We start from the raw sequence: 23,491 nt of genomic DNA, 5'->3' as shown, positions 1-23,491 counted from the left end.
GTAGAACTCTTTCACTTTTCATAACTGACACTTACGACCATTGAATAGGTACTCCCCATTTCTTCCTCTCCATGCCCTGACACCCACCCTTATATACTCTGCTTCCATGACTTTGACTGTTGAGACACTGCAGACACAGGGAGTGGAGTGGCTGCCCCTCTCTGACCAGCTTCTTTCCCTTAATGTAGAGCCTTGTGGATTCATCCCTGTTGCCATAAATGACCAGTTTCCTTTGTAAGTCCAAGTGGTGGTTTTAGTGTTGGTTTTGTATTGTTGGTATGGCTGCTCATGCAGTTTTGGGTAGAAATACAGCACATTGTGTTGGAAAGTCATGATGATTTGTATTTTTATCTTTGACTCACATTATCACAGGAGCTGATTCTATTCAGAAGACTGAGCCTCAGTATCATTTTCCTTTATAGACTGAAATGCCTAGTTTTATAGGGAAATGAGTAAAAATTAAAATATCACCTTTGTTTATTCTGTGGGATTACTTCTTGTAGAGAAAATTATCATAGATAACATTTACTGAATGACTGTGACATTTACCTCCATTTTGACTAGTGAGTAAACTGATACATCGAGAAGTTAAATAATTTTTCAATACCATCCAGCTTATGAATGGCAGGGCTTGGATCTAAACCCAGGGACTCAGGTTCTACCTGGTATCTTAAACCCCCATGGAACACTGGCTGTTCATTCTGGCTAAGAAGTCAAAGTCCCCTAAGGTTGAGGTCTTTTGAAACTTAGACAAAGCAGTCAGCTTTTCATGGTCCTCGAGTTTCTCGTTAGATAAATGAAGGCAGATGAGAATTCAGCATTGGTAACTCTGTTATTTAGCTTTCCATTTTTGCTATGACAAAATATCAGAGAAAAAAATAACTTACACAGGGGAAATTTTATTTCGGCTTAAATTTCAGAGGTTTTGGTCATGGTCACTTGGCTCTGTTTTTTCTGGACCCATGGTAAAACAGAAAATCATGATAGGGAATATATCGTAGATCAATGCTCTTGTCTTAAGGCAGCCACAAAGGAGAGGGAGGGAGGGAGAGGGGGGGGGAGGGAGAGAGAGAGAGAGAGAGAGAGAGAGAAAAGAAGAAGAAGAAGAAGAAGAAGAAGAAGAAGAGAAGAGAGAGATAAAAGAAAGAAAAGAAAAGAAAAGAAAAGAAAAGAAAAGAAAAGAAAAGAAAAGAAAAGAAAAGAAAGAAAGAAAGAGAAAGAAAGAGAAAGGGGCCAGCAACAAGGCATGCCCCAAAGTCATGGCTTCAAAAACCCACTCCCTTGAACTGGGTGGGTTCCACTTCAGCTATGAATCCTAATGAGATTAATTCACTGATAAGATTAGAGCTCTCATGACCCAGTCACTTCCCAAAAGCCCCACCTGTGAACATTACTGTACTGGGGACAAAGCTTTCAACTCATGAGCCTTTGTGGGACATTTTAGATTGAAACTATAACCATAACCACAGGGTATGACATGACCCTTTGGAAAGCTGTGACACTTTGTCAGGGACTAGAACGGACGCATTTATGCAATCTGCCCATCCATATACACCCTGAATCCTTTTCTCAGCTATTGATTAAATTTCCCTGGTCAAAGAATATTTAAATTTCTTATACATCTGATGCAGTGCTATCTTAAGATGAGTTAACTTCTAGTAGTTTGTCAGTGATTTCTCAAAAGGCACAGATTACCACCACAGAGATCCATTAATTGATCATTCAGCATGTGCCTTATGAAGGATCAATTGGAGTGGTGTTATATTTCTTCTGACCTTGCATTTTTGAAGTACTGCTTAAGTCTTTCATTTGAAGACATTTTGTATATAAAAAATGAAATTTAGATGTGTCTGGATGGAGCAATTCTGAAGAAGTTACAGTGTTTACCTAAGGCTAACAAAATAACTTATGTTTTTTCCAGTAAATGAGATCTAAAAAAAACCCCAACTGCCTCAGTATCAAAATCAATTTGAAAAAGATCTATTATGAAATGAGGTTTCCCAAATAAAATGTAGTTTAACAAGAGGGCTATCACTCTGTCTTCTTTTTATGAGGATACTTTCTATTAGAATGTAAAAATGATGCCATATTTTGAGGCCATACTTAATATGTATCCAACTTGATGACTTTCAAGATCAAAGGATTGACTTTCAATTTAAATGTATGTATTTTTATGCTAAAACAAAGTATCTGGCTGAAAAATATATCAAAAGTCATTTTTTGTATTCTTTCCATGTCAGGTAAGGAAATTGCAAATGCACACATTCAAAATTGTGTAAGATTTAGTATATACTGGCAAAATGACCCTGTATAGATTTTTCTAAAATGCTCTAGTTCTGTTCTGCCCTTGAGCCAAAATGAATTAATATTTTGGTTCTTCTTTCCGTAAAATGTGGTTGAAAGATTGTTCATTATTGTTGAATTTCAATATGATTGCAAATTAAATGATGCAAAACTCAATAAAGTAAAATACACAAAAGACCAATTAACATGTTTTCTCAGTAAGTATATAGAAGAATGAGAGAACATACTGTTCTACACTGTAGCATATAATTAAGATGTAGTCATAAATCAGGGAAACATTATAACTTGTTTAGGTGCACAGGTGGCTTTTAGAAAGATTGATTAGTTTCTCTTGCCCCCTTGAGATGAGAGTTCATAGTTATTCCTACGAATTTAAACAGAATAATTTCTCAAACTTCCCACAGTATGGGTATGCTTCGGTGCAAACAGCACGTAGGAGATAAATGTTTGCAAAGCCTTCAACTCCTTGTCTGTTTCCATTCCAGATGCTCTCTACGATGTCATCACAGTGGGAGCCCCAGCTGCCCATTTTCAGGGATTTAAGAATGGTGGTCTTCGGAAACTACTGCATAGATTTGAAACAGAAAGAAGAAAGTAAGTAGAGACGGAATTAACAAAACTGTCTTCCCTTTGAGCAAATCTACAACCAAGGTTCAGAAAGATGCTTGGCCCATCATAACCAATAGTCCTTGACAGTTCCAACCCCCTGGGTAACTTCAAAGTTTTCAAATTTCTCCAAAATAATTGAGAAGAAATTAGAGCAAACAAAATATCTGAATGAACTACTTATTGAACACGATGCTGTGCTGGCAGGTAAATCTGGAAGCCATGCCGCTAAGAGGTGACGTTCTAGGACCAACCATGTTCACTCAGGAAATGGCATTCAGAGATTTAGCTGGATAGGTACTGTTTTATGTCTCTACCAGTGATTTCTGCTGTGACCCGAGTCAGGACATATAACTGCCCCATTATTTGATTTTGCAATTTGAAAAGGAGACATCAGAACGAAACTCTAGTGTGAAATTAACTGAGAACACTTCCTGCTCCATGGGGAAAAGGCATGAAACAACAAACAAAGTATTATTACAGTTTATAATTTTATCATGCCTGTGTTAGTCAGATTTTCATGACTCTGAACAAAATATCTGAAAAGAACAACCTAGAGAAGGAAAAGTTTTATCTGTGGCACACAGTTGTAGAGGTTCAGTCTGTGGTTGACTGGCTCTCTTGCTCTGGGAGCATCATGGTAGAAGGGCGTGTGGAGGAACTCAGTCTAGCTAATGGCAGGCAGGAAGCAGAGAGAGAGGAGAGAGAGAAAGAGAAAGAGAGAATGGGAGAATGAATGAATGAATCCAGGTAAAAGATAACCCCTTCCAGGGCATGATTCCAGTGACTTACTTCTTACACCTCCCAGTACTCCTGTCAGCTGATAAGATCAGAACCCCTTCTATCCAATCATGGCCTAAAACCCCCTCTCTGATCCTTGCACTGGGGCCCATGCTTTCAACACATGGGCTTTCAGAGGGCATTCCCAATCCAACCCATAGCAATGCCTGTCTCTAATTTTTTAAAGCCACTTTTCCTTATAAAGCTTTTGTATGAATATCCCCCTCCCTCAAGTCCCCCTCCAGTTGAGTTTACTCAGTAATATTCTTTGGTTATGACTACACTTATGGAAGCCCTAAAAAGCATCATGAAGTTATGAAGAGTAACTTTCCTTTTAAAATAGTTACTATCCTTGGATTAAGAACCTAAATTTTAAAAAGTTAGGGGGAAAGAGTCATTTTTTAGTCATAATCATTCAGCAATAGTATTAGAAGATCTATTTGAAGGGCAAAACCAAGATTTTTTGAAAGTTTGATCACATTTGTCACATAAAACAGCTGTTTTCTGGTGCCCCGATATTCAGAAAGAAAGCATTTAAAGTCGGTTAGAATTGACTACCTGACTTCCTATTATATAAATGTATAAACTAACATTACATATGTTTTTTATTTTTCTTTTTTAGAAACTGACTTTGGTACAATATGTTTAACTCACCTACAGCCTTTATTGTATTTCTCCAATTTCTTTGTTTTTCTGGTTTTGGTTGAAAAAAAATATGTTTCTGAAACTTTTATTACATGTGTAGATTGGAGTAACCTTTGCAATAATTCTACAGAACTATTTCATCAGCATAAATAAACTCCCTCTCTTTCAGTTTTCTGCCCAGTATTCATTCCCTTGCTCCAAACCTTTCTGCTGTAGAAAATAGTTCTATTACCTTCCTGAAGTGGGGAATGGAAGGCAGCGTTCAGCAATAGGCTCTGCAGACAATGGGCATCTCTTATTAACTTCATGGGCAATGGAAGTCAGTCCAAAACACAGACCCTATGAGGAAGGGATGCTAAGTGGAAATGGGAGTGGAAGATAGTTCTGCACATGGGCTTTATTGAGGGGGGGATATTTATTAACTTGGATTTTTGTGGATTTCTCACCCCCAAAACAGACAGGGGTGGTTAAAAGATAAATGATCCATTGGGCTACCCTTTTTCTAGATATTTGGTTTTCTCAGGTGCTATTTTTATTGTTGGTGGTGGCATTTGGCTGCATTGAGAGCTTCTCTGAAATTCAAGTTGGGATGTTTAGGAGGAAAAAAACCTAGAGCTCACTGTCATATCATTTCTAATCCCTAAGGACCTAGCCAACATATTTCCCCTCTACTTCTTAGAGCTTTTTGATGTGACTTATGTATTTTGTCTAGAGTATTTTATTGTGAATATCAGGAGAAGTGAAATAGATTGTGTTTACTTCATCTTGTGTAAGACTAGAAGTCTCTAAATTGAGAATTGACAATAATTTTGTTTTTTTAATCAAATTTCAAAGTGCATAACCTAATTATCAGACTGTCCACAGAGTATCCAGAATCAATTTTAATGTGAGACATGGAACATAACACTATAGTTTTATAAAATATCACTATACACTTTTAGCAAGTACAAATATTGAGTTGCGTGATTGGACCCTGAATAATATTTCTTGAGTTTTAACCGTATGCATTGATACCTGAATTATTCACTATTTTTTATTTTCTCACTGGGTCTCTAATCTAAACACAAACACATAGAGCTGTAGGATAAATATAAAATAAAAGTAAGAGAAAAGTATGATTGTCGTTTGTAAACATTGATTGATTTCTTACATGTGTTATATATCCCACTGTTTTCCTAATTATTTACAAAATTAAACAAGTCACTTGAAAATTAACAGCGTGGATCTTAGCACACCTCTCCATAGGGTAGTATATGGGTCAGATATGACATGCTGAGGCAATACAGAGGCAACATGGTATTGGCCTGTTTGTTAAGTTAAAAGTTAACCTGAGCAAAGAAGTAATACCCAAAGTGGGTGCACCATGAAAGTGCTTTTTCTGGAGCCCCTTTTAGCAGCCAATACTGCATTAGTCAGTCAAAGACAATGTGGCAAAGTAAACCTGACTATATAAAATGAGTAGATCACACTTAAAGTGAAAAACTACATAATGAAGGTCAGAGAATCATTGAAGTGAAAGATATATAGATATAGATATAGATATAGATATAGATATAGATATAGATAGATATAGATAGATAGATATAGATATATAGACATATATATATATATATATACTTTTTTTGCCTCTTTTTCCTGTGATGACTGCCCCAAAAGACACTCAGATCTTTTAAGCCTTGTTTTCGAAGGATCCACCACCACCATTGTGCTATTTCACCTTCATTTATTTTCTTCTCAGCTAAGCTAAAGAAATATTGTCATCTGAGAACAGAAGTAATTTATGTTTCTATTCCTTAGTGGTCTATTTTTTGATGAATACATTGACCACATAATGGAGCGGGTTTAGCATAAGAAAAACCTTCCTTATGGTATTCATATAATGTAAGTCAGATCACGTACAAACATATTTTTAAAAGCTACAAGATAATTAGGAAGATTGATCTTCTTAAAGCACACATATCTGAGTGCGTTTCTCTGGTGCTCCAAATCCTTGAAGGAGTCCATGTTCGTCCATCCATCAGGCATTCAGAGCCTCCATGGTTTCACCCCATAGACTTTCCGCCTTCATCTCTTCCTTCTCCTGTGTTTGCTTCTTAAATGCTCTGCAAACTATTGTGGGCTTCACATGTTCCCACCTCTTCTCCATTCCTTGTTCTGAATGTGCGCGCACACACACACACACACACACATACACACACTCACACACACATACACACACACATACACAGAGAGAGAGAGAGAGAGAGAGAGAGAGAGAGAGAGACAGACAAAATCTGCTCTTCTCCTCATCTCCATACTATTTTCCTTTTCCTTCCCTCAAAACCACATAAGTAACCCAATTCAAAATTATACAGCTGATTTAGCCTAATATTCTGCCTTCATCATTAGGCCTTCCTGATTCTTCAAGTTGATTTGATTCTCTCATATTTTATTTTTACTTCCTTTGTAGCTTTATTTACAAGGACAGAGAAATGGCATATTTTTTTATTGCCTGGTATTTTTCTAATAGGTTGTCTTCTCTTTGAATAATAAATAGTGGTCTTGAGTTTTGGATCTTTCAGAATACCCTACAAAGCATTTTGTATATAACTTTTGGGTAGATCAAGGTCAACAGGTGTTGGAATTCACATATGAATCAGATATAGTCTCAGACTTCAAAGTGCAGAAAGCTCCAGGGGTAGGAAAAATGTCACAAATATTATAATACAGTAAGATCAATAACGTACAGGCAAGAGGTTCTCAACCTTGTTGCCATATCAGAACCACCTTTGCAGCTTTGAATGATTTCATCTGTGACACAATATCACAGACAAATTAAATCAAAGTTTTTTGGAAGGGGCCCAGGCATTGGTATGTTTTAAAAGCTTCCCAGGTGAGTAATTTGAAGCCAGGGTGCAAACCACTGATTGAACTGAAAATGAACAGTTCTGTGGTAACACAGATGGAGGGTGTGGAGGAAGGAAATGGGAATAGCTACACAGGTGAGTTGAACTGGAGAACCACACAGACCCCTCCTGAAACAAATCTGTAAGAAGGAAAGTTTGCTGAACTAAAGAAGAAGGGTACTATTACTCACTTACTGGAAATCTGCATTCAGAGAATCCCAACTCATTAGACAGTTGCAAAATGGAACCAAACTGAGAATAAAGGTGTAAGAATTTCAAAGTGGGAAAACTTGGTCCTGAGTAGCACAAATAAAATCAAACATATTATAAAGGTTTTTATGTTACAAACTTGAGACTTTTTTAGTAGAACCAAAACCCTAATTATACGTGCATTTGTTTAAAAGACCGATTCAGTATATTCGTAACCTATGTATTCACTTGTAATATCAAATGTCTACAATTTTGGGGTGTTTTAGTCAGTTTTTCATCATTCTGACCAAAAGACCTGACAACAGTAACATAGAGGAGGAAAAGTTTATTTGGGCTGTTAGTTCTAGAGGTTGACTCCATCCAAGATCAGCCAACTCCATCCCATATCTCTGAGCCCAAGGTGAGGAAGAATACCATGGCACAAGGGCCTGGTGACCAGGACACAAGGAAAGCTTCACTCATCAAAGACAAATTATAAAACCCAAGGCACAACCACAGTGACCAACTTCCTCCAACCACATCTAACCTGCCTACAATTATTGCCTAGTTAATCCATATAGGTGGATTAATCCCCTGATCAAGTCATACCTCTCACAATCTAATCATTTAACCTCAGAAAATCCTTGCATTGACTCACACATGAGCTTTTGAGGAACACCTCATATCTAAAGCGCAACACCAGGTATCAATGATTTACCTAGATAGTACATGAAACTAATAGATTTATCACCTACCACATGAATAAAGTCTTTCTGCCTTGTTTAAATGAAAGGAAAATGATCATTAAAACAAATATTTTCACTGTCTTAAACATTTGTAATTTCAGCAAGAAGATCAGATTCAGCCAGAACTAAATACCCTTTCATGACCTGACAGTATAACCCTTCCATTAAGATAAAAAGACACCTCATGAAAACAAGAACCTTTGTAAAGAAGAAGGAAATGCCATGAGGGACTCAGAACTCCTTATGATGTGTTAATTTTGAATGCACTCCGATCTGGGATCCTGCAGGTGATCTTAATGTCAAATGCCTGCCTCACTATTTACCCAACCTATCACCTATTCCTCCCCAACTTGCTCCAGACGCCCCTCATCAACATTAACTGAGATAAAATTTGAATATGAAGAGGAAAAAAAAAAGTTAAGTCTTAAGAAATACAAACAGAATTTCTGCTGATAGGAATATTGTAGGCTATACTTGAGCCTATGTGTTAAGGTGAGAGTGCAATAAATCACCTAGTCGATCTTAAAGCAGGAGACGGAAACTTTATTCACCAGCCGGTGATCTGGATCCACCAGCTGGCAGGCCAAGGGCTAGGTTGCAAGTCCACACCCTTTGACCCCCCCCCACCAGGTTCTGAATTCACCTTTTAAAACCGTATTAAAGCATAAGTGGTGGTTGCTATGATTCAAAACCATAAACAAACATCATGAGGTCTAAAATCATAAGCAGAAAAGGGAGTGGGCCAAAACGTTCCTAGTTGAGTATAAGTTAAAGAACGGTTACTAACATCTAGACAATCAATCTCTAATGGGGTACGTTGTCCAAGAAAAACAGGAACCTAAGAGAGAACACTTTTATGTTGTATAAAAATTGCCATTTTGTGTTGTCAAACATGCTGTGCTATGCATCTATTGATGGGAACAGAGACAGGGCTTTCCAGGGGAAAAGCATTTCTTACATGATGTGGAGTCTCAGAGCAAAATGGAGTCTTGTTTGGTCATTGCCCATCTAGCCTGGCCCATTTCATATGAACCTGGAGTTTTATACGAAAGTTTGAAATAATTTTCTGAAATAAAGAAAATGATATCATAGTTTATTCCTGCTGCTGTAACAGAATAACTTAGGCTGGGTAATTTATAAGGAGTAGAAATTTGTTGCTCATAGTTCTAGAGGCTAAAAACCTAAGATCAAGGCACCAACAGATTCAGCGTCTGGTGAGGTTTGTTCTCTGCTTCACAGAAACTACCTTCTAGCTGTGTTCTTACATGGTGGAAGGGCAGGGCAGCTCTCTGGTTCCTCTTAAAAGGGCACTAAACGCATTCAGCAGACTGGAGCTCTCATGACATATCACTTCCTAAACATTCCACCTTCTCCTGCCATCACCTTGGTGATGAAGTGTTAGTATCTGAATTCTGGGGACACACAAACATAGCGAAAATAGTTAGCAACACCACAAAGGGTTAAACCGGTCTTGCCTTCTCTGAGATCAGTGATCAACCAGTCACCAGGCAAAAGTTCTGGGGCCGAGAATTTTTCCTTACTATTGTAAAGACAAATGCAAGTATATATGTCCCTATTCCAGATTATAAATAGGAGACTTCTCCATAAGTGGAAAAAAATCACATCAGGAAAGAAGTTGTCTACAACCAATAATTTAGCAGGCATTGGATAAAGCAGGAGTGGGAGACCTGGATGCAAAATTTCATACGGCTACCTTTCAGATACATTTTTCTGACACAATCAGTAGCCACTATGTAATTTGCGAGAGACAAAACATAAATTAACATTTTCAGCTAATGGTGTCATGCTGGGATGTCTAAGCAAAACCTTCAGAAACTTTTCTGCCTCTTCCATTTCTGTTTTCTCCAGTAACAGATGAGCACACAGAGTTACAAAACTACTTGCTTTAAAACTGTTCACTTCCGTGCTCAAGATTAAAATTCTTATTTATTTAAAAGAGAACAAGTGATCAAAATGCATTCAGGAAAGCTATAAGATTCCATCATTGATTTGATGGGGGAGCAAATTATTTTGTACTAGTTAGAGCTCTTTTCTGTCTCTGGCTTGATCTCTGGATGGATTTCTTGCACTCATTTGTGGTATTACTCATTGATAGAGCCATTTGGAGTCAAAGATCTTAATTCCATTTGGTATTATATGTACACAATAGGATATATCATGCATATATTTAATTAGAAATATTTTGATATTTTAATGATGTATATTCTTAATCAATAATTTTATTGATGCTTTTTCCAATTTGGCAAAGAAATATGTTTATCAGGAAATACAGAAAAATCCAAAGAGACCAAAAACATCCCTAATGCCCTTCTCTGATAAGACAGTTTCCCACACCAACTCTACATATTTGTATTATTTTCTATTATGGATTCAAAATTGCAAAACTGCTTAAAGTGACTGATTCTTTCAAGTCATGTTTTATACATATGCACAAAATAATATATGTGTGTATGTCTGTATGTATATATGTATATACACATACGTACACACATGTAAATGATGCTCTTCATTTTGTAAATAATTTATGTTTTTGTGTTTCTTTAGCAGTCATGTTCAAAACACCCAAAACTAATCTATTAAACATTTCCATTCTGGAGCAATTAAAAAAAATCATCCCTTATTCACTCTCAAATGCTGTTTTTGTTTTCCTTTCAGAAAGAACACTTTCTATCACAAAATTTTCTTTTAAGCAGTATAAATATATCACATAGTAGCAATGGAAATGCATTAAAAGCCTTATGTCAGTTCCTCTTTGTTTTTTCTTTTATTTAATGTCTAGTTGCTAACAGTGAGTCATTTTGGAGGAGATGATTATTTAATATTTGTTGTTGATTATAATTCGACTCCTTGGAGGTATATATATTTTTCCTTCTGATGAGTTGATTTTTCCTTGGCCACTTACAGCTCCCAGTTCAGTTTATATTTCTGCAAAAGATAACTAGGTCTGCCAAATCTGTGTACAAGGCTTTTCTACTCTAAAGGGACTTCCCTGCACACAGCTTCTTGTATACAACACCAAACTGTCAACAAGAAATGAGCTTTCTCTCTTATCTGCAGCTTGGTACAGGGAGTACTGCTGTTCATTAGTCTAGCTGAACATTGAACATCCAGCAGGAAGTGAATGGTGAGACTGGCCAAACATTGAACTAGAAGGAACAAGTGAATGGAAGGATTTTTGCTCCATTGCAAAAGTAGATGATTTTTAGTTATATACAGAGATAAGATTTTCTTGTGTCACACAAATTTAAAAAATAAAGGAGCAAGTATAGTTGAAATATCCTGCCTTTCCTAACTCTCTCTCCAGAATAAACCAATCTGAATTTAGTGCTGAAAGATTTCTTTTAGGCATGTCAAATCAAAGATTTTTAGCAGTCATTAGTCCTCATTCACAAATTCAAGTCATGAGAATGTAATGTTCTTGACCTTTCTATGACTCTATTTAACTTTTGTCCCTCAATACTGGGTCAAGCAGAAACTTTCAGCTCAGACAATTCATAAACTCTGCTCCCTGTATGGATTTGAATCTTGACTCCCACATTTTCTGGCTTCATGACATTAATTATATCATCTCACCTTTCTACACCTTAGTTTCCTCAACTACGAAGTGTAAAAAAAAAATATTTACCCCATTAGTGTTTGGAAAATTTGATGAGTTAATATACAGTAAGTATTTATAACTATACCTGGCATATAGTAAGAGCTTAATCAAAATTATCTACTATTATGTAAAATGTATAAATAAGTATGCTTTCACTCAAAAATGTTTTGGCAACCTCAGCATGTGTAGATCTTATTCTTTCTAAAAGCTGAATAGGATTTTGTAGATTGCATGTAGCATAATTAACCAAAAGACTACTGAAAGTTAATCAGGTGGTTTCTAATCTTTTGTTATAATCACTTGTACTTGAAAAATCCATCCTTATTTATAAATTTCTGAAAATTTATATTTGTTCTTGATAAATTCCTGACAGTGGAATTTTTTTAGTTAAGAAATGGTTAATTTTAGAGATGTTTCCATATTGCTTTCCAAAATATGAATCTGATGCCTAATTTCCCTCATCAACTTTGAGCATTGAACTTCAGACATCATCCCGGCATTAAGTCCAGTTATAGATGAAAGAATCCATGAGGTCCAGACATGTATTTACCCCTGTCTTTCAGGTGCCTCCACTTTACCAGTATTCCCCGTACAGCTGGAGGTAAACATGTTCAGTAAATTCTCACCTTATGACCTTCAAACTTGGTTCTTGTAGGAATTCTTTTTCTAATAAAAGACGCTGCTATCTGCTAAGCTCCACTTAGAAATTTGGGAATTCTTGACAACTTTATCTATTTTGCTTACACTTCAAAAAATAAAAATGATTATCAGTGCATCATTAATCTCAGCAGTGAATTATGGGATATGATAAACCTAACCCATGGAACACTGTCTCATAAGTATTCTATTGCCAAATCTTGCAATCACTCTCTTTCTGTCCAGGCTGGCTCTCATCCAATCTATTTTCCTCCTTTTGGCTGGAATAATATTTATAAAAGGCAGATATAATCTTGTGATTTCAGAATTTTAAATATTTTTTAACTAACTCTTGACTGAAGGATAAAGTTTAAAGCACATAAGATGCAGTAATTCCCTTTTATACTCAGGGAAAAATTCCAAGACCCCTTTGAATGCCTAAAAACATGCATGGTTCCCAATCCTACAAATGCTATGTTCTTTTTATCTATATACATATGTTTGATGAAATGTAATTTATAAATTATAATAAGATATTAACAATAAGAAATGATAGTAAAATTGAACAGTTATAATAATATACTATAGTCAAGTTGACAGCTTCACTATTTTGCACATTTTGGCCACTATTAATTAAAATAAGGTTTACTTGAGAACAAGTACTGAGATACCATGATAACCAAGATGTTATTGACTAAATTGACCATTGGGAAGGCAGCATACACAGCAAGGCTATGCTGCACAAAGGGTGACTCATATCCCAGGCAGGGGACAGCAGGATAACCTAAGAGTTCATCACACTACTCAGAATGGCATAAAATTAAAAACATACATTTTCTTTTTATATTTTCAGACCATGATTGCCCACAGACAACTGAAATCATAGAAAGCAAAATTTTAGATGGGGTCCTACATTTTTGTGTGGTCTGTCTCTGCTTTCTTATCTGGTTTCATATCTCACCACTTACATTTTTTTTTCTCTCCCTCTTATACTGCCCTCCTAGCATGAGCTTCCTCCCTTCCTACCACAGATCTTAGTTTAAAATTCAGTTCTGCCCAGAGGCCTTTCCTAACTGCTTGTCTGCTTTCAGTGAACAAGCATCCCTCTAGGCTGTTCTGACTCCGAGGGCATTGACTATGACTGTCTGGTTCAGCACAGTGTCCCCAGGAACTCACTTGATAAGTGTTTGTTTCATGAATAAGTATATTGAGGGAGTAAGTAAATGCACTAAAAAGATTGCCTCCTGTCATGGGAGTGGAAGGTAAAACAAATCCCTCTTCTTGAAAAGGCTGCTGTGTCTGAATTAGGTAACAGACATAGAGACATTCTGAAGAATTTGGAATCAAAAACAAAAACAGAGACACTTGTAAAAAATGTCATATAGTTTTAAAAATCAGATATTCAGCAGGAATTAGAATATCAGTGTTTACTCACAATTTCCTGGGAAGGGATTGAATTATTTTTAACGTTGGAAAAGAATAAAAGTGGCAATATTTTGTAAAAACGCCTACTTAATACCTGATACAATGTTAGTAATACTGTGATGACTTTAACATCTGAAAGTTGGTGACGTGCTTCAGGTACCCTCCAAGGGAGTTTGTGAAGCAAAGCCTAATCTGAAGCTGATGTAGCACTCTGTGCCATGGCAAGTGTGACTGTTCAGGATTCTGAAAAGCCAAACTGCTGCTTCAAAGAAAAGGACTTATTTAATTGAAAATAACAATATGTTTACTAAGTGATCCTAAATTTATAGTAATACTAAATTTGGCAGAGAGAACAATGTCTAGAAATAATCCGAGACACGAGCTGGCTGGGTTGTGGAATTTCAGACAGCCCCTGTGCTGCTCACGCCTGGGTTTCCTCATCTGAGCTGCAGATGTGGCTGAGTTCTCTTCATTTGCTTCATTGTTACCACAGATGCATTGTTGGAAAGAACAGTTAAAATCTGAGACTTTCGAGGAAAAATTTACTTAAGTAAATAAATCACCACTATTTCTCTGGAAGGTAATTTGGATAATATGACTTTACAATAAAATGTTTTCAATTTCACACTGCAATTACGATGATTCTAGTTTTGAATATGTACAATATAGGAAAAGAGAGAGAGATCAAAAGAAAAAATCAACAGGAAGATTAGGACTTAAAAGTCAAAATGTTGAAGTCAATAAGCAAATTGCAGGGAAAACAACCTTTTCTTTTGCTTTTAAAAATAACTGTGAAAAGACAATATAGTTGGAGGATTTATTATCTGTTTGTGAGGAATTACACATCTCCACTATAAACTGAGATGATCCTCTGAACAGCACATATAGTGTCATCTCAGCCAGGAAACATCAACTCCAAGGAAGACCCTTGTGCTCAAGTTAAACACCAAGTGATCTCCAGGATATTTTTTTAAAGCTCTTTGTTTCTCTCAATATTTAATATCGATGGTCCCCCAAAGCAGCAAGTGGTAGAAAAGAAAGTCATCTATAAATAAATTGCAGAAAACTATAAACACTATGCATTTATTTCATAGCTAATCACTTTTTGGAAGATTATTGTTACTGGTTTTTTCTTTCATTTTTCTTTTGTTTAGAAATATACAAATGAGATTTAATGTTACTGAAAAAAATGTTACACGATTGAGATAAATTCTGTAATTACAAAATCTTTATTAAGTGGGCTTTGCTTGAAAAATTCCAATGTCCTGCTAGGGGGTTTGCATTTACAAACTGGCATTGCAGTGACTCTATCAAGAGAGAAGTTCGACCCCAGCACAGATGGAAGAGGATTGCTGTAGGAGGGATTGGCCATTGTTTGGAATTGGTGTGTTTGTTAGAAATGGGAGAACCTAAGAACCCAGAGGTAGCAGGGAAATCTCCGAGCTTCTGTGCAGCACACTAGGATATGGTGGGGCTGTTGACTGCACCGGCCCATGAACTCTAGCAACTTGGAGCAGTTAATGGAGTATTGGTGAGTGGGAAAGAGATAATGAGGCAAAGCAGGGGACAGATGTCAAATCCTGAGGACATTTGTTTGTTTTATCAGCTTGTCTTTGCCATGGGATCTCTCAGCAAGTTTTTAGCTGAGCATTGACATGATCATATTTGCATTTTGAGGGACAGCATGCAGAGAACTGAAGGGCAAACAGTTAGACAATTCTTGTAATGATAGTGAGAGGGAATGGGTTATCATGGATGTTTTAAGGAAACATTTAACAGAACATAAATCCACTGGATAAAGACTTGAGACTGAGCAGGGCTAAAAGACTCTTAACTTCCTGGTTTACATCACTGGGTAAATGCAAAGGCAGCTGGAAAAAGGAATATGGGAAATAAATCATTTGTTTCAATTGCTCTCAATTGTCTATATTCAATATAAAAAATTTTGGAAATTAAATCATATTTTCAAGTGTGCTTTTTTGGCATTAAAAAACTTTTAAATTTTATAACTTACAGGGACTCTCATAAATTGTGAACTCCCCTTCTAATTTTATTGAAAACAGTGAGGATAGATGATCAAATCAACCTTAAACGTAATAACAATGGCTAAGCTAGAAGATAGACTTCTGTCCTCAGTTTCACATTCTGCCTAGACACTTATCCACCCTCATGTAGTCAGTAGATGGTCAACACACAGTATATCCATAAAAAATGAATAATTTGTTAGCTTATGGACATTCCTTTAAGGTATTTATTTTGCTACCCACAAGATAGAAACAAAATATAGTTGGACCATTTAACTCCTCCCAGGCTTCTATTAGAATATAATCTTAAAAGTAAATTATCTTTGCTATTAAAAACTTGTAAATTAATATGGTAATTTGTACTCAGATTTTGTTACTGTTTTAGTCTGCCTAAAATTTTTCTCTATACTAGTTAGTGAAAATAATTCTAAACTTTAGCCTTATGAGTTTTCTATCTATATCCTTCCAAAATATACCCCATATCATAAAAATAAAATAAAATAAAAGGCTGAGGAAGGACATGGTGGTAGAGCACTCCCTGATTAAATGCCCAGGGTCATTAAAATAAAGAAAAAGAAAGAAAACAGGGGAGGGGGGAAGTGAAAGATATTCAAAGATTACTATCCCCAGTAGTAAAATTTCAGAAACATCTTGAATGAATTAATTTAAAAAAAAAACTTTTTCAACTCCAGAGTAGAACATCATATATTAATTTCCACTAGTATGTAGATTATGAGGGATGTAGAAACATATATGAAAATATATGCCTAAAATAAAACTTGCAACTATATATTCTCTGAAGATAGAAGTCTAAGCATGTTGATGAAAACTTTGGAAAAATTAATAGTTTTACTGAGAATGCTATAGAGAAATACAGAAGTATATTTCTTTTAGAGTAGTTTTGTTCTCTCTCTCTCACTCTCTCATTGTAGCATAAGAGAAATATCTTTGTGAAACGCTTTTGCAACTTCTGTTCCCAGCAAATATGGAAACTAGGCATCATAGAAAACAATTCTCCAACTACAAAGTTCCTAGAAAATTTGGGTGCAATGTGACATTCTTTTAAATTCCTCATAGGAATGGAAAGAACTGTAGCACAGAGTGGTTTGTGAGCAAGCGCTGAACTGTGGCTACTCTCGGGATATCAGCATACAGGAATACAAGGGCCTTAGGTTTGCAAGATCTGGTAGAAGAAGTCTCAGACATGCTACCCAGCCCTGATGTGCGTTTATGGGCAAGTCAGCTTTTCTTTACTGTGACTAAAATACCTTACAAGAACACCTTAGAAGAGGAATATTTATTTTGGCTCAAGGTTCCAGTCCACTGTCAGCCAACTCCATAGCTTTGGGCCTGAGGTGAAGCAGGAAATCATGGTGGAAGAAAGCTACTCAGGTCATGGCAACTGAGACAGAGACTGATCAAAGAGCTAGGGATAAGATATCATTCCCACGGGCGTGCCCAGAGTGACCTATTTCCCCTTCAGCCATGCTCTATCTGCCTACAGTAGCCACTCAGCATCCCATTTAGATTATTAACCCAATGAGGTTACAGTTCTCATAATCTAATCATTGTCACATGAGCTTTGGGGGGGACATCTCATATCCAAACCATAACAAAGCATCATCTTACATATGTATATACTGACTATTTTTCTGTTGCCTCTGGCCTTTGATTTCCTCAATTAATTGACCAAAGAGCAATCAGTAAACATTTGTTGAAAGCAATTTTCTATTGGACAATGCTGAATTCTTTCTTTAGCTTATTCATTTTATAAAGTAGAATCATATATCTTCTCTAATGTGTTAGACATGAGAACTTCAGTTATACTTTATTTTGATACTTATAAGCTATACCCACCATGATGTTGTTAAAGTTGTTGCTCATGTTTGTAACAGCTTTATAAGTTTTTCAAATTTGAAATGGGTCAATATTATGTTCAAGAGTCAGTAAAACATAATTAGTATTCATACTCTATAATAATAAAGATGTGTGAGTTTGAAGGCCAGCTCAATCATATATACTAGTTATGTGATCCAAGGCAAATTACTCAGCCCGCCCAGGCTTCAAATTCTTATAATAGAATAATGTTTCTTTCTCATAGGGTCAAGATTAAATAATATAATTCCTGAAAAGCATTTAGCATAATGTTAGATCTATAATATAGATCCAATAATTATTAAACATTAAAATAATTGAGAAATAAGGGGATTTGGATTGTCCACATAAATTATGTAGAATACATTATTGGCTTTATTAGTGACCCCATTTAAAAATACAATCAGATTTAACATGGGAAAAAATGAAGTGGCTCATAAATACGCCTTCTGTTTTTCTTGCATTCTCATCCCTGTATCGTGATCATCAGTTCTATAATATCCAACGCTAGAAATATTTGCTTTTTAAAGAAGAAATTGTAGTACGCTCTTTTAAGGTCTTCAGGGAAAAGTCCAAGAAGGGCAATAGCTGGGTCAAATGGTGGTTCCATTCCCAGCTTTCCCAGGAATCTCCATACTGCTTTCCAGATTGGCCGCACCAATTTGCAGTCCCACCAGCAATGTACAAGAGTACCCATTTCCCCACATTCTCGCCAGCACTTGTTGTTGTTTGACTTCATAATNAGAGCAGGAAGAAAAGATTAACATTAAACAGATACATGAGGTGGGATGGAAAGGGAGAGAAAAGGGAAATTGCATGGTAATGGAGGGAGACCCTCATTGTTATACAAAATTACATATAAGAGGTTGTGAGGGGAATGGGAAAATAAACAAGGAGAGATATGAATTACAGTGGATGGGGTAGAGAGAGAAGATGGGAGGGGAGGGAGGGGGGATGGTAGAGGATAGGAAAGGTAGCAGAATACAACAGTTACTAATAGGGCATTATGTAAAAATGTGGATGTGTAACCGATGTGATTCTGCAATCTGTATTTGGGGTAAAATTGGGAGTTCATAACCAACTTGAATCTAATGTATGAAATATGATATGTCAAGAGCTTTATAATGTTTTGAACAACCAATAAAAAAAAAATTAAAAAAAAAGAAGAAATTGTATAATTTGCATATAATAAAAATGACCTATGGTAAGTGTATAAGTCAGTGATTTTCAGTGAATTTTACACAGTTGTACAGTCATCATCACAACCCAATTTTAATACATATCCATTATCCCTAAAAGGTCTCTGGTTCCTGCTTGTCGTCAAGGGACCATTCACATACACAGCACACTAGGAATGGTTCCTGTTCTTGCACCTCACTCTATCCCTTGGTGACACATGACTAGTTAAGGTCCAGGAGGATGTAGAGAAGGGGACCTGATTTGGGTTATTACTCCATCAACTTTGGCAAAAAAAAAAAAAAAGAGAGTGTGAAAATGGCAGAAGCCAAATCACATAGAAATAGAACCAGAACCTTGGAAGTTGGCAAAAGAAATTGGGGCCAATGAAGTGAGAGACAAGTGGCTAGAGCCATAGAAGGAAGTGAAAAGACATGTTGGAATTTGTTTATTTAAGAGTCATATCATAGTGCCTGGAATTTTTATTAAAGCAAGAATTAAAGCTAAGTAAATGACATAGATAGAAAGTAGATGTCCCAGTGGTCAACAAGTTGCAGATAAGAACTTACATATTTAAAATGAGATAGTAGGAGCCACTGTGATCATTCCACAAACAAATTTCCTTAGGAGAACAAGTTGAGCAGAAATGAATATTAGGAGTTTTTTCCCACTTAATTAGCATCATTTGTCACAGAGCTAATGAATGGCATCAAGCTTTGATCAAAATGCTCTCTGGTTTTAAAATTTCTATGAAGCCAGGATCTTTTTAAACAAGAGTAGGTTTAAAAATAAACATCCATTTAAGCATAGATCATATAATTCATTTAATTATGTAAGTGAAACCCAGAGGAGATAAACAAGACAAATACTTTTTACCTTCTGGGTCTTTTCTCTAAGCCCCACTTCTAGCAGAAAATGGAAAGAACGCGTGGGGGAAAGCAGACAGGTATGATTTTGCTTTCTACCATTTCAGGAAAGCACATTGTTAAACCCCGTGAAGCCAGAAGGTCATGTTTAAGTTCAGTAAAGTGTGAATTTTCATTTATTATCCACACGGTTTTCTTTTCAGAACTAAGAACATGTCTGGCCCTCCCTATGGATTCAAGAAACAGTTTATTTACAAGTAGTGATTGATTTGTGAAAAAAATAGGTGGAAATCATACTGAGATTTTTCTCTGCAGATTGAGCTCTGCCTCAGAAGCAGGAACACACTAGTAGAAAGCACTTTTTCCTACACTTGTCAACTTCCATGCTCCTCTACAATCCTGCCCCTCCTCCTTCATGTTTTCCTTCTTGCCTGTTCATTGTCTCTAATCTACATTTTTTTTATAATTCCACTTCCTGAAATCCTAGTTTGGCTAGTAAATGGGTTGGGAAGGAGAAGGAGTTGAAAAGTAAAAGTGAGAGTTTCAAGGTATGGACTTGTAGTCAGGGACCTGTAGAAGGACCATTTATTTCTCTTCTTGCCTGCCTCCAACCTCCATCAAATCCTAACTAAGCACAAGGCAAGAATACCAGTGTCTTAGAGTTATTTATCTCCAGATAGGTAAGGGTAAGGACACGGGTAAGGAGAACAATTTGTAGGTCATTGCAGTAATTCTGGTAGTTTAAAATGGTGGTAGCTTGCACCATGTTATTTGCAATAAGGTTGGAAAAAAGTGTTTGGATTCTTGGTCTATTTTGGAGGACAGGGAAGGCTTTCCTGAAAAATCAGACAAAATGCAGGCAGGGGAGAGTGGGGTCATGGATCACATGTGTGGTCATGTCATAAACTGTGATAGAGAAGACAGTGGACCTGGGGGTTGAGAATAGGAGCTGATTGGGAGCAGTGTGGAACTCTTTAAGTTCCAGCTGTCAAGGGAGAGTTCTTATTTTAATTGGAATCAAGGAAAAATGTCAAGGCTTGAGATGTGCATTTGGAATTATGGGCACAATTGATGCATTTAAACCACAAGATTAAATGATCTTACTTAGGAGAGACATGTAGATCAACAAGGCAAAAGTTCTGAGGACTGAGAGTCCTGGTACATGCTGACCCTGGAGAAGGGGATTAAGAAAGACTAGCAAAAAGGGTTGGAGGAGATTGATGACACAATTCAAACTATAGAAGTTCTTGTTTGAATTGTACTTTGTCTAGCAATTAGAGTTTATGAATATGAATGTGAATTCACTGTGTGCTTTATCTTTCTTTACATCTCCAAAAAACGATATGCGTAGTTACAGCTTACATACACAGGAGTATGTGTATGTGTATGTGTTCTACTTACAGTGATGCTAAATATATTAACGTGTTTAGGTACATATATAAATTTTAAATTAATACTTTAATTCACTGTTTAATCAATAGAAAAATGATATTAAACCTGTTTCAATTTTCATTATGTATGATTTGCTATATCGTGTATAATGTATTTTGTCTGAAGAAATATTTTATCCTCCTTCTGGTTTTTATCTGATTGATAGTTGATTCAAGTGTTTGGATTCAGTGTAACTTTCATACCACTGTAAAATTGAGTTTAGTTATATTCTTTTTATCTAGATAATTAAATTATACTCGTAACTTTCCATTTAACTGTTAAAATATATGACATGTTTAAAGAGTAAGGCACTGAATATGTACATGAATTTATGTATACTTAAAATTATTTTGTGGGTGGTGATATTTTTGTCCATACCATACTATTTCATCCTGAACACCAACATTAGCTTTTATTGGGGAAAATGAATCTTTCAGACTCACTGGGTAAGATGCTCATCATTAAAAGACGTTAGGCAGGGAATCCATTGGGAGGGAAAAGATGAAAGAGCCATGGAAAATGTCAGGAGAGGAACCCTGGCAAGGAGAAAGGAACCAAAGCAAGATGTGCAGAAGAGAAGGATGGAGTATCCGTGTAGCTCTGTGACAAATTTCAAGAAAATTAGAGGAGCTTAATAAAGGACTTTTATCAGAGTCATTGCATGGCATGATCCAGGGCCATGAATCAAAACAATGGCTGCAGACGTCTCTAAATTTGCTCAGTTGTCTTTTTGCATCAAAATATCCTGAGGCCTTATGACAAATGTTGCAACCTACTGTATCTCAGTGTGCCAAGGAATCTGCATTTTAAAATAAACACTCAAGCCCTGTCCTCATTCCCCAGTAGATTTTATTCCTGCTAAACTTTGAGCATTGGTGATCTAGATTATGAGAAAAGAAAATGTGAGAATGAAATCTTAGAAATATATGTTATAAATTCACATGGAGAGGAGAATCTAAGGGAGTTTGCAGAGTAAGAGCTAATGCAGAAAATATAATGAAAGTCCATAATATTCACAAATAAAGTAGTAGCAAACCACCCGGAGAGAAAAGAAGGAAGACAGTAGACACTAGAGGAAAAAAATAATGAACAGGATTGAGGGTATAGAGGCCAGAAACGGTACAATGCAGAAGGAGGAGTCAAGGAAAGAGGAAGATGGAGACTTCATGGCTTGGAGCAGGGCAGGTTTTCAAGAACTAAACAGTGGGTGGCCTCTGAGTGCCCACCAGAACACACACCAGGAAGCAAACTCTAGTGGCAGAAGAGCAGGCCAGCAAACTGCACTGGGTCTGTAGTCCCTCCTGCTTCCTGAGGTCAGAGCTGCATGGGGTCCAACTTCTGCCTCACCCTGGTAAGACATCAATATCTTTAGATAATTGTCACCAAAATAGCACTGGAATTTAGGAAGGACCTTGGTGGGTTGACTTTTCGAGCCTGTCTCAAGGAATAGTTCACAATTTTTGTTCTACAGGCCCCAGTTCCCACCATAGGATGAACCAGGAATACATACAAGTCATACAAGGGCTCTACTGTTTCCCTTCTCCTCTTCTTAAGTGCTTAATTAGCATTAAAATATATAATAACTCCTTAAGGTGTATTTTAACAGCTGACATTTAAAATCTCCAAGTAGAAAATGAAAGCCAGTCCTTAAGAGCATCCTCAGTCTAGCCGTGCATTTCTTTGCCTTCATAAGCCTGTCATCCTCATTGACTCCTTGTTGGAACTTCTGAATAGCTGAAGCATTCAAGGACATTTCTTTTCATCACTCTTAACAGATACATGAATAATAAATCAAATATGAGGAATATTTATTATATTTTTGCTAAAAGAATAATATCCCCTAAAGATTGTTATTCCCCCCCCCCTGAAAAAAATTATTAGAGAAGAGAATACTTAGGTGTTAATTTTTCTTATTGATTTCTAAATTGTTACAGATGAGAAATGGAATTATGGGAATTTGAGTAATTTGCTTGGTAACTGTAGGGGAAATAGCTAGCAAATACTCAACATGGATTTCAAATTGTGGTGCAAAAGCACTTTAAGTATCAGGTATATTTGATATTTGGAGATAGCCCAGTACAGAGGTGCATGCCTGTAATCCTAGTAGCAAGGGAGGCTAAAGCAGGAGGATCCCAAGTTCAAAGTCAGCCTCAGCAACTTAGTGAGGCCCTATGGAACTTAGTGAGACCCTGTCTCAAAATAAAAAATAAAAAGGGTTGGAGATGTGGTTGAACAACCCTGGGTTCAATCCCTGGTGCGAAAAAAAAAAAAAAAAAAATAAAAC

At 36.4% G+C, this 23,491-nt stretch overlaps 1 protein-coding gene across 3 annotated transcripts in view; it reads left to right on the top strand.

Moving 5' to 3' along the window:
- Inpp4b (inositol polyphosphate-4-phosphatase type II B) overlaps window positions 1–23,491 on the top strand; it is a 729,464-nt gene that overhangs the window by 580,137 nt on the left and 125,836 nt on the right. For all 3 annotated transcript variants that reach the window (XM_048813449.1, XM_048813450.1, XM_048813451.1), the window contains one exon: window positions 2,790–2,898. In XM_048813449.1, coding sequence (XP_048669406.1) covers window positions 2,790–2,898 — 109 coding nt within the window. The remainder of the gene's footprint in view (window positions 1–2,789; window positions 2,899–23,491) is intronic.

This window comes from Marmota marmota, unplaced genomic scaffold, assembly GCF_001458135.2.
Source record: "Marmota marmota marmota unplaced genomic scaffold, marMar, whole genome shotgun sequence".
NCBI lineage: Eukaryota > Metazoa > Chordata > Mammalia > Rodentia > Sciuridae > Marmota > Marmota marmota.
This window is presented reverse-complemented; position numbering and strand designations above follow the sequence as displayed.